At 34.7% G+C, this 18138-nt stretch overlaps 1 protein-coding gene across 1 annotated transcript in view; it reads right to left on the reverse strand.

The window, feature by feature from the left end:
* LOC111674044 (cleavage and polyadenylation specificity factor subunit CG7185-like) overlaps nucleotides 1–17539 on the reverse strand; it is a gene marked incomplete at its 5' end in the record, with an annotated part of 30686 nt that extends 13147 nt beyond the window's left edge. The window contains 2 exon segments of the mRNA XM_023432938.1: nucleotides 13442–13706; nucleotides 17242–17539. Coding sequence (XP_023288706.1) covers nucleotides 13442–13706; nucleotides 17242–17539 — 563 coding nt within the window.
* Between the last annotated feature and the right edge of the window lie 599 nt (nucleotides 17540–18138).

Consider the following 18138-nt stretch of genomic DNA (forward strand, 5'->3'; position numbering starts at 1 on the left):
TAAGTTTGTGAAAGGCACCAAAATATGTAATCGGCGTCAGCATCGGCGACAACAGTACTTTGTCGCTGCGGTCCTAGCGTCCGGTAAGGGTTAATCTATACTCGTTTCGACGGTAACGCCATTTTGGATATTTAAGTGGTAGCATAAGCTAGCTCGCCTCGTTACTAACATTTATATTTATATCAACGTTTGTTACACTCTACATTGAGAAATATAGGATATGAAGTGCTCCAAATACCATTTCAGTAGAATGATCATAACGAAATCGAAATAAAACTGATGAAATTCCTTGAATCCATGATTTTTGTATACACTGACCAACGGAGCCATCTGCCACATTTAGCTCCAACTAAATTTTCACTTTTAGAGCATGAGTTACACACTTAACAAGCAAGCATTTTCTTACAACTCTTCGTGCAAGTATTTTCCATATTTGCCCATTTGACCCGGTAAGATTCGATTTCCATGGTACTTTAAATTGTTCGAGCTAGGTCATGAGTCTTCGTTTGCGCAATTCTACGCTTTCAAAAGACGTAAAATATACAAAATATGTTGGCGAAGCCATCTTGGTTCTTGTTTAGAATAAATTAAAAATATTTGTTTAGAAAAAAAAAAAAGAAAATTTCACGACTTTCAGGACTATCTTAGAGCTTTCCTATTCACGTCAATTTTGAAACGAATTCGTACATCCAGCTTGGAAAAACTTTCATGAGTGATTTGACCCATCAAACGTCACCTTCACGTCACCTAAAGGTGATACGAAAGAGTCAGCCTATATATATATATATTTGAGAGGTCAAATCGTTGGTGAAAGTATTCTCGGAAATGGGTGTATCGATTCGTTTCAAATTTTACCACGTGAATATAAAGGCCCTGAAGTAGGTCCTAAAATTCATAAAATATCATTTTTCACGCAAAATTTATTTATTTGTCATGAAGTAGAACCAACATGGCGTGGTTTGGGCACGTTTTTTATGTTTTTTACGCTTTTTAAAGGCAGAATCGAAAATGAGGAGTTTCAGGACTTAACTTGTATAACTTAGAATACCACAAAAATGTAATATTACAGAGTCAGGTAGGAAAATATGGATAATACTTTCACCTATTGCAAGAGAATGCTGGCTTGTCTCGTGGGTAACACGTGTTATCAGAGCAAACATTTATTTGCAGCTAAACGTCACAAATGGTGCGAGGGTCCATTACAATTAAAGTCATGAATTCACGGGATTTCAACAGTTTTACGTTGATCTCTTTATCATTACTTTACCGAAATGACATATAAAACGCTTCATTTCGTATAATTCTCAACGTAGATTGTAAAACACATCCACATAAATATAAATATCGGTAATGTGACGCGCCAGCTTATGTTACCACTTAAATATGCAGAATAACATTACCATCAAAGACGGAATGAATGAATTTTATTTTATCAACGTCAATTCAATATCTCAGCGTCTTTCATATCACCTTAATGTTTCTTTTCGCAATTATTAGATTAGTCGAGGTTGTATTCGTTAATGACCTGTCGATCTCAAAATCTCACACCACTTGATTTTTACCTATGGGAACGCATTAAAGGTGCAATGAACAGGAATCGCCCAAAAAAGTCACCAGATTTGCAGAGGATTGCAGATGCTAATCCATTCCTCCGAAAGTCTTCCGATCGGTTGTGGGAAATTTTGGTGTTTTCTTGAGGTGTTACCGTTAAAATCGATGGAAATTACGTAACATATGACATGGTTGAACTCGCATCGACGAAAAAGACATTCTTTATGGGGATCGAAAATACACTTCTCATTTTAAAATATGAACTCACTGCTTACAGCATAAAAACATAAACAGTACGTCAACCTCCTCCTTTAGAAGTCATTCGCCCATACTACTTAAAATGTAAACACCCTATATATATATGTATCACACAATCGTGTATTGTATACCCAATATGTACACAAAATCGTTATCTGAAATTCTAACGCGCCCCATGATATATATGTATATATAAAACTTGTTTCTATTATGACATCACGTTTGCATCCATATGGTGTATATTGCCCAGGCAGCGCACGAAGTGGAATATCCGTATATTACCTGTATATAAATGTTTATTGAATGTATGTAAGACATATATATAGAGATCTATGAATTCTATTTCAGACACACACAAAGGTTAAGTGTCCGGATATGATACGTTATATATATAACGTATATATATCGTAAAAATCTACAATAGATGATTCATCCACGTCTATAGATATTCGTTCGATATGCATATGTATTTGTTAAAAAAAAAAAATGAAACAACAGATTTGAGCCGAGTCTGTTTCAGAACTTGTTCGGTACAGCTATGCAAACAAATCATGCTGCTTTTCACACAGAACAATGTTTTGCAGTTATCGGGATTTGAACCCGGCACTCACGGGTAGAAAGAAGTAACACTGACCATAATGCTACCAAAGCCTATGAAGGAATAAATATTTTTCGGACTTATGAAGACCGCTCCGGTACTTCTCGATCGGTGCTAAAAATACTTATTGCATCTTGTAAACTTATTCTTTAAAAAGAACACGTAAGTGATTGTAAAATTAAGTCATTTGAAAAATTGTAACAGTATCCATCTTTTTTTTTAAAAGTGTCTAATAAATGGATACCGATTCACTTTTAAGATACTAAACTCATAATTTTAGTACAACCTTATATACTAAAAGTGCATGAATTTTATGAATATTATTTAAAGATATTTCATTCAAATGTGCGCAATTTTTTACAGTGTTACTACATTTTTATAAGTCTGGGGAAGCTGAATATAAACTATCAATTTAACATTTTACAATAGTTTAAATTTCTATATAGGTTATTTCTATATAGGTTCTGTATAGGCTAGACTTAGAAGTCTTTTCACACCTATATTTCAGTACATATATCATAGATGATATATGTACTGAAAATATAGGTGTGAAAAAGATTTACATATATATTCGCCGGATATTTTTATTATGCATACCATAGATGATGTAAGCTTTCTATACTTATGCCCTAATTTGTACATCCACTATGAGTATATTATAATTCATACGGTGCCTGCTAAAGCATCCTAATTTACATAGTGGTTAAAAATGACGATGTATGGTCACAAGTCAAAGAGGAAGTAAATAAAAAAATCAGAGTATGGACGAAATTGAGTTTTATCAAGTTGGAATTTAGATATAAACATTAAGTACGTATTAAAAAAGTTAGGTTACATAAGGTATCTTTTTATTATTTTAAATGTATTATCAACGATGTTGATTAACCTTTGATAGATGTCTACCAGAACTACTATATATTTTGTATGCGTCAAGAAATAAGTAGATATTTGTTGATCAATAGGGGATATATCATTTTTATCTACAAGGGACATAGATATTTATATACGTCGTTTAGATATTTATGATATATGAGCCGCTCAGTGCACACATTGATTAACTCCATAAAACAAAAAGTTGATAAATGCGATGAAGTAATGTAGATTCTTTTTTAAAATTCCTATTATAATATAACTTCAAATTTATAATGTAGAATACATAAATACAGTTATAGTTTTCATCTAACGATATATAAAATGAATAAGAAAGAATAGCCAAAAAATAATCGTCTGCATTTTATATCGACAAATGTTTTTGCAGGTATTAAATTTACTGCCCTATTCCTGTATGCCAAACCTTTTGTTCCGTTATGCTTTTGTAAATTTCGTGTCCATTTATCAGGATTACGACTTCTTTTCCTCCCAATCGATGTGTTTGTTGGGGAATTTGTACCGTTGCAATCGGATGAATCCGAGAAACACGATAAACGTCTTCTTGCCCCAGACTTTCTGCTGATAAATCGTATTGAAGAATCATCCCTGCTTTCCACATCTACACTGTTATTAGTTTCACTCATCTTGATTATAACGGTATAATATTTAGTTCTTTAAAAACAATAAAAGACCAAAAAATATGTAGTCCGTGTAATATTGGTGAAGTATACATAACATTCAGCGTGAGAGATCACTGTTATACTAACTACCGTCTGCATTGCGCTTCTTTCTATCTGTTTGCTGATGCGATTTTATTACTCATATTGTTGAAAGAGGGAAAGCATCTTCAGCTGTTTCAAAAAAAAAGCGTCGATGTACGGCCGCAACAAATAATCCAATAATACTATACTGCCAGGTATTCGTCTACGATTTACATTAGAGTATGGAGTTAATCAAAATAGCTTCTGAAATAAATTACTTATTATTCAATGCCCAAAAAAATTTTGCCGTTTAATGGTGTTAATCTCTATTAATCAGGAAAGATATTATGAATATAAAAAGTTATGACTATACCAAGTGCTTTGACACCTAAATTTAAGATTTTTCAAAAAGTGGAGTTAGTCGATGTGTGCACTGAGCGGCTCATATATTCTATAGCCACATACATAAAATAGATCCATACACTTACAAAAGATATTTTTTTTTAGGTGGATGATAAACGATATACATTTGTTATACTACTAGACCTAATTTATACGGGTAATACATGGATATTCCACTTCATGAGGTGGCTGGGTGTATACGTATTACGTGTATGCAATATACAGGGTGAGTCTTGTAAAAGGTCCAAAATCGATGGGAATTATGTGCTATGAAGGCTATGTGCTATTCAGCAAATCAGATGAGCGATCATACGGAAGGGGATGATGAAACAATACTCCGTCACAAAGACAGTCTATTACCACACACGACAGTATCAATAGGAAAACTAGTTAGTGACCACAATTTGCCGTTTGTTAATGACGGGCAATGATTTTACACCACGTAAATTCCACCGATTTTTGATGTTTCATAACACTCATCTTGTATAGGATTACATGTAATCATAGAATATACATTACGTTTCCCACAAGAATGGTTCTAAAGGAAAAATACATAACCTAATAACACCAAATTTCCCAAGTAGAAAAATTAATTTTGACGACTGTTGCAGATTCGATTTTCCAAAAAACCGATTCACATGAGGTGTTTTGGAAGTCGATAATCCAGTATACATGGTCTAATTCTATATGAGAAATTAAATATACGACGAGATTTAACACGACGTTGACATACGTTGGACAAATTATCTAAGTATTCTTTTGGAGAATTGCATCAAATATATAGATCATTCAAAAATGAGCATCCCGTAAATAACGTTTAAATTGCTGTGTGAATGTATGTTCAGGCCCAGGTTTTAAACAATTTACGCTTGAAGTACTTAATGTAATTCTTTTTATGATTCACTCAAACAAATGAAACCACTGTATAGTAATTATTTAGTGAACACGTGAAAAGCTTGTTCAATGGGAAACGTTCTTTAGAAACAAGGTTGTATTCCATTTCTTTTAATTATGTCTTTCCAAATAATAAATCCATTCAAAGTGGATTGTATCATAAAAAAATGACAATTGCATAATGTCTCTGAAATGTTGAACATTATCAATATATTATTATAGAAAATCCTTCAATGGGGAAGATTTAATGGCTTATTCATAACTTGACTGAATGTTCGCGGTATCTCACACGATACTACAAGAGAAAAAGAAACAAGAAACAGAAAGTGTACTAAATCACTGCACTAGTATCCATGTCAAGTAATTATATCGGGGTAGAATTTTATCTGAATGAAAACGTTTATCACACGATGTAGTTATTAAAAATTATACGCATATCGCACTTGGACCGTAAATTGTAGATATCTTTACTCCTCAAAAATGTTAGTTAATACACTGATTTATAACTTTTAGAGAGATAATAGAGTATGTACCAATCGGCGTTATAGGTTTCTCCTTTGCAAATGTGTCTATGAAGGTCTGTGAGTGTCATCCAGTTTGTGGTTGTGCTCATCTAATCACGAGGAAGGTTAAATCTGTATTGACAATTGTCGACATTGCCGCAAAGCATAGAAACAACCTCACCAGACTGCCTGGTGAGTTGAACGCTTGGTTTTGTATTTTCATAGTTCCAGCCGACAATTGTATTTTACAAAATTTGCAACTGATAAGTCCATTGTAAATGCCTATAGAGACCAGTGCGCACATGTCCAATATGGAATTCGCGGTGGGATACACTGTGGATGAAATAGGATACTATGCATATGCATATATCCGGTGCCGTACACGCAACTTCGTCACGTAGTACACTGTTGTATTATAATTGTCGTTGCCAGAATGGTCAAATCGGGCTTTTTGTAAATTACCTAACAGTTTTATAATACGCGGCCAGATGGTCAAATTTCGTTCACATAAGGTGAAGTGAAACACGTCGAGGAACTTGATCGACGTCGACAAAGAAAATTTTTCTAAATGCCTACGTTGCCGACGTTCGTATAAAAATATTGACAGCTGTGTCGAATTATATTGGGTATTGTACCAAATGGCATACTCCACCTGTCGTTTTCGTACAATAATTATAAAGAAATCGAAGTAAAACTCCAGAAATCCTCTGGATTCGTGCTTTCTGGGGCCCTAATTGACTGCAGAGGGACCCCCTGTGCCATCTGTGATTTTCAGGTCAATTAAATTTTCACTGTGAGACCTCGTATTACCATCGTTTTAGCATAGAAGCGCATACAACACTTTTTTTGCCTTTATCCCGTTCAAATGCGAGTTCATTGATCACCGGAGTGTTCTAAATTGTCGTAAAATTGTCCTGACCCTTTCAATTCTCATATCAGAGCCTTCAATAATTGTATATTGATCGAAATATGAGAGCTCGACGCCATTTTGGTTCTGGTCTGGGCTGAATTAAAAAATTTGTTTACAAAATCCAAATTTTGTATGTGTCAGGACAATTCTTAGATGATCAGGAGTGATGTGTCAAGGTTGTGGACAGTTTCGTCCAATATCCTTAAAAAAAAGTGTTGTATTCGAATCGACTGATTTGAAAGGGGTTTCACTTCACCTTAAAGAATCTAAAACTGCAAATATTGTACCTGCATGTATGCCTTACATTTCGATGTATAATATGTTCGAAAATTCTCATTATCCTCTCCACAATTAAGCATTACCGAAAACGTTGGTCAATTTACCCCAGTCTCCTCCATAAGGATATTTTATGAAACAGAAATTGTAATCCGAAATAAAAAGAAAAGTGAAATTAATAAATGAACGGCACACTAAAAACAATTTTTTATTCGTTTTAAGGTTTACACCTTCTACGTGTGAATGATTTAAATAATCGCAGGTACACACGACACGGACTTTGGTACGTGTAGATGTGAAGTTTATGATTCGTACAAACGTTCAAACATCTTCGCGAACCTCAAATTTCACGTCAATACGTACCGAAGTAGGTTTGATGTGAGCAGGCTATAAGGATTTACTCCAACTATTAAGGTGAAGTGAAAATCCCCTCAAATCAGTCGATTCGAATACAACACTTTTTTTTAAGGGTATTAGACCAAACTGTCCGAAACTTTGACACATCACTCCTGACCATCTAAGAATTGTCCTGACATGTTCAAAATTTGGATTTTTTAACAAAATTTTTTAACTCAGCTCAGGCCAGAACCAAAATGGCGTCGAGCTCTCATATTTCGATCGATATACAATTATCGAAGCCTCAGATATGAGAATCGAAAGGGTCAGGACAATTTTACGACAATTTAGAACACTCTGGTAATCGATAAACTCGCATTTGAACGGGATAAGGGTAAAAAAAGAGTTGTATGCGCTTCTATGCTAAAACGATTTTAACACGGGGTCTCGGAGTGAAAATTTAATTCACCAGGAAATCACAGATGGCGCAGGGGGTCCCTCTGCAGTCAATTGGGGCCCCAGAAAGCTTGAATCCAGTGGATTTCTGGAGTTTTACTTCGATTTCTTGATATTTATTGTACGAAAACGACAGGTGGAGTATGCCATTTGGTACAATATTCAATGTAATTCGACACAGCTGTCAATATAAAAACGAACGTCGGCAACGTAGGCATTTAGAAAAATCTTACTTATCGACATTGATCAAGTTTCTCGACGTGTTTCACTTCACCTTAATCCAAAATCGGTTACATTCAACGCAGGAACGAATCGGTGTACTTAATACTGAAATCAGTAAAGTGAGTATTTTAAACGTAACACAGCTGTGTAAAAGCACAGATTATGCACGATCTTTTTCAGCTTACGCTGGTATAAGAAGGTATTGTTCAAATACAGTAATCTCGTATATTATTGCAGGTCAAGATGTCATGATTCCAGGCGAATTCAATGGCACACAAGTGAGACAGAAATTTAGTGCCTACAGGATGTCCCAGAAATTAAAAAAAAAATAGTTATTGCGTTTTTTATATATTCATAAAAAAGGATTTCTTCCACAATTTACAATTTATGAACTAATTAAACAATGTTACTAAATTAGAGTCAAAAGCGCACCAAACGCTTAACGCAACGCAACAGTAATTCTGATGACAAACTTTCAATGTATAAGAGGATCCAGGTGTGAGCACATTTATGTGCTTTAATAACGTGCGCATGTGATGGCCGTATCCGTAAAGGTGGATCCAGGCATATTTTTACTCTCACGAACAACGGGCACATACTTCTCGTTTTTTCATATAGTATATCTTTTCTTGTTTCCGAAAAATTCTGCTCGTGTGTAAAATCACGCTCAAATTGTGCATGGTATCGTTTAAACTTCAGTGGCTTTAAAGTGAAGTGAAACCCCCTTCAAATCAGTCGATTCGAATACAACACTTTATTTAAGGATATTAGACCACTGTCCGAAACTTTGACACATCACTCCTGATCATATAAGAATTCGCCTGACATTTAAAATTTGGATTTTTGGACAAAATTTGTTAACTCAACCCAGACCAGAACTAAAATGGCGTCGAGCTCTCATATTTCGATCAATATACAATTATCGAAGGCTCCGATATGAGAAACGAAAGGGCCAGGACAATTTTACGACAATTTAGAACACTCTGGTAATCGATAAACTCGCATTTGAACGAGATAAAGGTAAAAAAAATGTTGTATGCGCTTCTATGCTAAAACGATGGGAATACGAGGTCTTGGCGTGAAAATTTAATTGACTTGGAAATCACAGATGGCGCAGGGGATCCCTCTGCAGTCAATTAGGGCCCCAGAAAGCACGAATCCAGAGGATTTTTGGAGTTTTACTTCGATTTCTTGATATTTATTGTACGAAAACGACAGGTGGAGTATGCCGTTTTGTACAATACCCAATATAATTCGACACAGCTGTCAATATAAAAACGAACGTTGGCAACGTAGGCATTTAGAAAAATCTTCTTTATCGACGTCGATCAAGTTGCTCGACGTGTTTCACTTCACCTTAACAAATCAGTTCATGCTGAACATCGATACGTACAAGAATTCTTTGCTGTATCGACATGCGACGGATAGTGTTCGTGCGAGCTCAGAACATATCCACGTCTAGACATGAGCATTAGTACATCCACGCTTTTCGTGCGCGGAATTTTTCGAAATTTATGTTTGGATTCACGTCTAATATTTTCGTTCCCAAAAATTTCTGTTCATGCGCGCGAAGTCGCGCTCAACTTGTATGCAGTATCGTCCACGTTTTAGAGGTTTCAGCAAATGTGTCCATACCGATCACCGATCCGCACAAGCATCCTTTGATGTTCATATCCTGACATGCGACGAATATTAGGTATAAGTAGTATCAAGCGACCCAAGCGAAGTGAAATATTAAAAAATGCACATCTCTGTATTAAATGAACCAATCGGTTTCGTTCATAGCTTAAAAGATGCAGAAAAATCGACCACTCTCGATGGCCTCGTTAAAGTTGACTTTACTCATTCAAGAGGTTCAAAAAACAACATTCATTGTCTAATTTGACACGCCAGGCTGAACATCGCAGATAATGACTAGGTCTGAGTTNATCTATGAACTCTATTTCAGATACACTCAAAGGTTAAATGTCCGGATGTGGTACGTTATACATATATATCGTAGACATCTACAATAGATGTCTACGATATTCTATACGTCTATAGATATTCATTCGATATACGTGTGTATTTGTAAAAAAAAAAATGAAATTGATAATTTTTTTGAGCCGAGTCTGTTTGAAAACTTTTTCAGTACAGCTATGCAGACAAATCCTGCCGTTTTTGACACAGAAAACCTTTTTTGTAATTGTCAGGATTTGAACCCAAGCCTTACGAGGAAGAAGCAGGAACACTGACCACGATGCTACCAAAGCCTATGAAGGAATAAATATTTTTAATATTTTTCGGACTTATGAAGACCACTACGGTACTTATCGATCAATTCTAATGATACTTATTGCATCTTCTAAACTTATTCTTCAAAAAAACTCGTAAGTGATTATAAAAGTGAAAAGTCAAAAAAAATGTAACAGTGTGATATAAAATCATCTTTTTATTTAGAAGTGTATAATAAATGTATACGTAAACGATTCACTTTTAAAATACTAAATTCGTAATTTTAGTATAACTTTATATACTAAAGGTGCTTGAATTTTATGAATATTTTTTTAAAGATTCTTCATCTAATGTGCACAAATTTTTACAGTGTAACTACATTTATAGAAGTCTATGGAAGCTGAATATAAACTATCAATTTAACGTTTTCCAATAGTTTGGATATCTATATAGCTTATGTAGACTTCTATGATATATATACTGAAAATATAGGCGCGAAAAAGATTTACATATATATTCACGGGATAGTTTTATTATTCATACCATAGATGCTGTATGTTTTTTGTACTTGTCCTAATTTGTACGTCCACTATAATATACTTGATACGGTGCCTGGTAATGCATCATAATTTACATACTACATAAAAATCATGATGTATGATCACCAGTCAAGGAGGCAGTAAATAAAAAATCAGATTTTGGATAAAATTAGCGGTTCTATCGAGTTGGAATTTAGATATAAACATTAAGTATGTATGTAAAATGTTAAGTTGCATGAGGTGTCTTTTTACTTTTCTAAATGTATTACCAATGATATTGATTAACCTTTGGTAGATGTCTACCAGAGCTATTAAATATTTTGTATGCGTCAAGAAATAAGTAGATATTTGTAGATCAAAAATGAGCGCGCACTCACTTTTGACACACACACACACGCACGTACACACACACCGTTTAGATATCTATGACATATTTTGTGTAGCTATGTACATAAAATAAATCTATATATTACAAGACATTTACTTTAGGTGAATGATAGACGATATCCGTTTGCTATACCTTTTGACCTAATTTAGACGAGGAATATACGGATATTGTACTTCGCGCGGTGCCTGGGAAACTCATAAAAATTATAGGCGCTCACTATACAATGCTCCCATACCGCTAGTTTTAATTTTAATTATTTTTAATCAGTTACTGGCTAATAAGGTTCAATAATGTATGGGTAAACTTATGCAAAAGCTTAATCTTTTTACTTTATCTTCAATTCATCTGTCAATGCAATTTAATACAGCCTCAAATTTAGTACTCGTATGTAAAAACCTTTTGAAAGTTGGTGAAAAAATCAACTCATAAAACATGAATGATTAGTACGAATTATAAAATTGAAAATATTATCATTAGTCAGACAAGATTTCAATAGATTCACAACAAAATAATCTAAAAATATCAATGTTGGCATTATTGTAGTAATATGACCTAATAAACTAGAATCATTGTTAAAAAAAATATATTATTTTTATTAATTGTCATAAGACATATTTTCGATTTTGTTCTCTTTCTCTCATATTATACAGAGATTAAAAAACAGTAAATGTCAATAAGACTACAATTTGTCGGTATTTTTAATAATCATTAGCAGTATTTTCCAAATTTTTATGATTTAATTCATCATTTTATAATCCGATATTTTTCTTCATGCACTTAATAAAATAAAAAGAAACAAAGATCAGTACAATCGTAATGTAAATGATTAGTACATTTTTTGTTGGCCATTACAGATAGCCTGTATCTAGTAATACTCAGGTTTAAACACTTGTAGGAAGTATTTAACACTTTGACTGCCATGTCACCCAAATATGAGTGACATTCCAGTCACCCATGGATAATGTGGCGGTCAAAGTGTTAAGGTGAAGTGAAACACGTCGAGGAACTTGATCAACGTCTATAAAGAAGATTTTTCTAAATGCCTACATTGCCGACGTTCGTTTTTATATTGACAGTTGGGTCGAATTATATTGGGTATTGTACCAAATGGCATATTCCACCTGTCGTTTTCATACAACAATTATAAAGAAATCGAAGTAAAACTCCAGAAATCCTCTGGATTCATGCCTTCTGAGGCCCTAATTGACTGCGGAGGGACCCCCTGCGCCATCTGTGATTTCCAGGTCACTTAAATTTTCACTCCGAGACCTTGTATTCCCATCGTTTTAGCAAAGAAGCGCATACAACACTTTTTTTACCTTTATCCCGTTGAAATGCGAGTTTATCGCTTACCAGAGTGTTCTAAATTGTCGCAAAATTGTCCTGACCCTTTCAATTCTCATATCAGAGCCTTCGATAATTGTATATCGATCGAAATATGAGAGCTTGACGCCATTTTGGTTCTTGTCTGGACTGAGTTAAAAAATTTGTTTGAAAAATCCAAATTTTGAATGTGTCAGGACAATTCTTAGATGATCAGGAGTGATGTGTCAAAGTTTCGGACAGTTTAGTCTAATACCCTTAAAAAAAAGTGTTGTATTCGAATCGACTGATTTGAAGGATGTTTCACTTCACCTTAAGGTGACACGAAAGGCGCCAGTAAGAGAGCGTAAACAGTCTCGTTCTAAGAAATGCATACAAGATAACATGTAAAAATAATTAATTCCTTCGACCCCAACACCGGCTATAGCCGGAATCCATAAAACAGTGCCCAGGGATGAACCGGCTATAGCCGTAATGAGTACACTTTTAACGCAGGATCCTGTTCAGTGATGGCGCTTTGGCGGAGCGAACCGCCGTGGCGAAAGAGTTAAACGCAGTACATTTGTAAGTTCAATGTAATTTTGAAATATCACTATATTGTGCAAGTAAATTAAATTGTCTACACGACAAATATTTTGTCTATGATTGCACAACAGAAATGAAACAATACTAGTAGATCTGATGCCAACTGAGGTTTTTCCTCGAAAGTTTCACATGGATAAATAAATAAATAAATAAAACAATTCATTATTTAATTAATTAATGTAGTCATGTATATACGATAGATACTATATAGAGGAAATGAATACATATCAGGAAACTCGGAAGACTTTCGCGCCAAATATACACTTATATACGTTGTGTATATTTATACATAAATAAATATTTGTTTCCTCTATATGTATTAAGTAACCGAAAAAGTTCGTGCCGTTTACGAACCTTTTTTGTTACCTAATTTGATGTAATAAGATAAGGCAATCGGACACTATATTCAGCTTACCTCTCCTCTCTGCTCCGCTCGCGATATTCCCGGTCTCGTTCGCGTTCCCGATCTCTCTCCCTGCTGCGTGACCGTTCTCTTGGATAGGGTTCGCTATAGTAACGTTCTCTGTCTCTTTCGCGATCTCTCTCCCTCTCACGATCACGATCTCTGTCACGTTCTCTATCTCTCTCCCGACTACGCTCCCTGTACTCCCTATCACGACTTCTGGATCGCTCTCGACGTCTTCTGTGACTGCGCTCTCTATCGCGTGATCGTGAGCGCTCTGCCAAAAGAAATAATGCGTTATTTCATAGTAACGACGTTTCCTTTCCAGTGAAACACTGTGCCTCAAACTTACAAGGAAACATTCCCAAGTGTTCGCCCCCGATCTTATTGATTTTCATACATGTTGAACAACACAAAAATCTAAGAGACACGTGTTTTTTTATATCTGCAATGATCCGCATTTAAGGGGTGAAACAAGCCCCCAATGTTTGGCAAAAATTCAATTTGTATAATAATTTTCATCGAAGCAATGGAGGGATTTCGACGAAACTTGATATAACCGTATGTTGTATAAGGACGGTGAAAACACAATATTGTCCAGCAATGCTACAACCCCCCAAGGGGGTGAACTACCCTTCTGGCGACATTTTTTTGTAATACCTATTAAACAAGCACTCCTACTTAAGTTCCACTTACGGTGTGTTCTTGCTCACAAAAAATGAAGAAATACGTGTTTTTTGCTTTTTGCCAATAAACATTTACACATCGGTTGTAAACAATGAATGTAGGTGGTATACGGGTATATTTCGACTAGCTATATTGGGTTAAATCGTGACCAATTCATTGTACACAAATCTTATGAACGTGCTAATTCCTCAAAATGTCGTTGGTTTTCATAACATGCAATTATTTATAAATAAATTTTAAATAAAGTTTAAAAGACTAAAATAGTTTCGCAACAGATCCGATGACGCAGTCATCACCCGTTTCCAACTAGTAATACAATCTTCTTGGTGAAACGGTAAAATTGGATTTTTACTGTTTTTACGAAAATAGAATTAGCGATATTCGTTCACCCCCTTGGCGGGGTGTAGCATTGTTGGACAATATTGTGTTTTCGCCGTCCTTATACAGAATACGTTTATACCAAGTTTCGTCGAAATCTCTCCACTGCTTCTACGAAAATTATTATAAAAATTGAATTATCACCAAACTTTAGGGGGTTGTTTCGCCCCTTAAATGTGGACCATTGCAGATATAAAAAAACACGTGTCTCTTAGATTTTTGTGTTCTTCAACATATATGAAAATCAATAAGATCGGGGGCTGACACTTGGGAATGTTTCCTTGTTAGGAAACCGAACATCACATCTTGCTCTATTCGGTATTACAGAACCAGTAATTAAAATTATACTTTCGACCCGTACTACCAACCCGCAAGTTAAATTAATGTTTTCGGTAATTAACTATGAGATATCGAATACTTGGAATTTGAAATATTTGGGTGTGGTTTACTTTTCTATTTGTCACTTCAAATATATTAAGGTGATATAAAAGGCGCCGAGAAATTTAATCAACGTTGATAAAAATAGAACTGATCTATAGCTTTTTCGACAATGACGTCGTTATTTTGGATACTTGAGTGTTAATATAAGCTGGCGCTCCACGTTACCAACATTTATATTTAGTTCTGTTAAGCTGGCACAACCACTTTAGCACGATTAAAAAAATATACGGGAAATTTAGTGTTCTTTTGGTATGCCACATGCGCGGGTGCAAAAACCAAGATAGTATCTGTGTCATAATTTATTGCTCTTTTGTTGCTCGCGAAATATACGATCTTCAGCCACCTAAGATCCGTCCCTTATCCGAAAATCGCACCTCTTCCGGCGTAGAGCAGAATTCTATTTTTTGCACTACCTGTCGTGGGGCAAAAGATAGAAAAACACCTACGCCATAATGTGTTACTCTTTCGTTGTTCGGGAAATATACGATTTTTAGTTGTCTTACGTTTGTTCCTTCCTCGCGGATGCATTTCTTGAGCAAGGGGTGAACATTAGGTTGCTGGAAATTCTGTATTCTGCGAGCATCAAAAGAGCGCCAAAATATGACATAGATATTCTCCTGGTTTTGGCGCCCCACGCGTGGCATGCTGATCTTCGCCGTAAAGGGTGCGTTCCTTGAGTAAGGAATTAACGTTAGAAGACTGAAATTGTATATTTCGCAAGCAACTAATTACCAACAAATGTCATTGATAATCATTTTTATTTTTATCTATTCAGCGTTATGGGCGTAGCACATGGGTATGTTAGGAAAATGGGGGTAGCGATCATTTTTTTAATTATTGCTGTTGAGGAATTCTGATTAATGAATTCTTCGAGATACTAAATAGCAACAAGATCTCCTCTGCTTGCTTTTTAAATTTTATGTAATTAATCGTGCCGGCTTGATAACAAATTGGCATTACTCACGTTAGGCATATAATGTCTCGAGCAACTAATGTTTCAATCGGGGAACACACCAGCAACAATAAAGCACTTAATTTTTCCAAATATTTTCTTGATATTTGAATGCGCCAAAGTTGTCGTGCCAGCTGAAAGACGTTCTACATTGATAATTATACGAACTGAAGCACTCTGTACGCTAATTCAGTAGAATGATTATAACGAGATCGAAGTAAAACTCAAGAAATTCCTTGAATTCATGATTTTTGATACTCTAATCGACTAACGGCGCCATCTGTCACATTTAGCGGCAACTAATTTTCTTCTCCAAGGGCGCTTACAAAACACGCGTTGCTTACAAGATATCCAAGAATTTCATTACACAACTTTTATAATTTTTCTCGATATTTTCCACATGAATTTATAATGTTCATTGTTTATAGAGTTTTAAATTGCTGTTCGTTTTCAATTCTACGTTTTTAAAAGACGTAAAATATAAAAAATACCAGTTGACCAAACCATCTTGGTTCCAGTCTGAGATGAGTTAAACAAATGTTATTTTAAAGATCAAATTTCATACGTTTTGCGTTCCTTTTTAGGGCCACCATAATCACATAAAAAAGTTTCAAATGATTCGGCGTACCCACCTTGGACAAAAAGTTTCATAAATATTTTGACACTTCAGAGACCACTTTCGTATCACCTCAAGTGGGCCTGTGGGTCGAACAATCAATGGAAATACCGCGATAGAAAAAAATATGTTCAACTTCATCCTCGAAAAACACATCTAATGAGTATTTCAGGGTTTAGACAATTTTTTAAATCACCATTGTGACACTACAGGATGTAAATACAGTTCTTAATGAAATCAAAGTATAAAATGATGTTATCTGTCTTATCTTAAATATATTTATCGATATACGTGACTAATTAATATGATGAAGTTCTATATTAATCAAATTAGGTGCATTTATGTATTCGTTTTATCTTTCACCTAATAAATTTAAATATTTTATTGACATTTTTAAATGTTCTCGATTATACACTAAGGAAAAAGATGGGCCTTTTGAAGAAAAAAGTAATCAAATGGCTGGTTTGGGCCTGAATGTAAGGTATTTCATAGAAAATTGAGGTGAACAAGTTACAGAGCATGTATATAAACAAGTGAATATTCTATATTGATATCAAGTATCTTGAGCAATCAAACGATCAACTGACAATACTTTAAATTAATAAAATGGCGAAGTTTAAGATATTGCTTGACTCGAATTTTGTGATTGCTTACTTTTCCTTCTTAATTTACAAATAATAAACGAATGAGTGTCCATGTGAAAATAAGTTAATCAAATTAAGTACATGAAAATAGTACCTCTTCGTGCCGACCCGTAGCTCTTAGTTTCAACACCGCGCAGCGTGTCTTGCAGGGAACTAATGAGGATCTTGCATCTGTCATCCGCTGCAACCTTTGATTGTTTAATCAGTGAAATAGCAGTCACTAATGTTTCTATGGCACTGGCAAATTCACCGGCTGCAGCATCGGACACGGCACGAGCAATAGCCGACGAAGACACCGTTCTATTGCGAATCATGATCTCTTCAAATTCCTGTTCCGTAAGTGGAGGTGGTCCTTCGGGACGATGATCAGGACCTGGAGCACCATACGGTGGCTTCAAGAAGAATGAAAATTTATTAGACAAGAAAGATCGTATACTCTCTCAATCGAAGATTTCATTTATCCTTTAAATTATAACTTGTAGTAATAATGAAATTGATTCATATATCATATACAGGGTATCCCAGAAGATAGAATAACCCCCGAAAACCGTGGGATTTGACGATGTTTGAAGTCGAAAATTCCTTTACCATTTTTTCCTAAAGTGATTATTTACAAAATTATTAATTCTTAACGTTGACTCATCTCAATCTCGCGATTCAAACCTTATAGCTTCGGTGAGCAGTGCGTAGCACCGCGGTGCCACGAAGTTCCAAGTGCTAGTTTTTATTTAATTTGCTTTTTATTTTCAATTCATTATTAAGATACATGAAAATAATTATAATTTGAATAATAAAATACGAATAATTAAAAAATTCCATGTAACTACTAGTTCATTAAGCTTTTATTAAATACGAAAATTCATGAAAGCAACATTAAATTCACACATCAATCAATTGATTTAACCCTATTTAATACAAACTTATTGGTATATTTAATTAGTAATTTGATAATTATTTATGAAACGTAACTCATAAGTTATTAATCTTATTA

The sequence above is a fragment of the Orussus abietinus genome, unplaced genomic scaffold (genome assembly GCF_000612105.2).
Source record: "Orussus abietinus isolate OABI.00-Male unplaced genomic scaffold, Oabi_2.0 scaffold501, whole genome shotgun sequence".
In the NCBI taxonomy this organism is placed as follows: Eukaryota; Metazoa; Arthropoda; class Insecta; order Hymenoptera; family Orussidae; genus Orussus; species Orussus abietinus.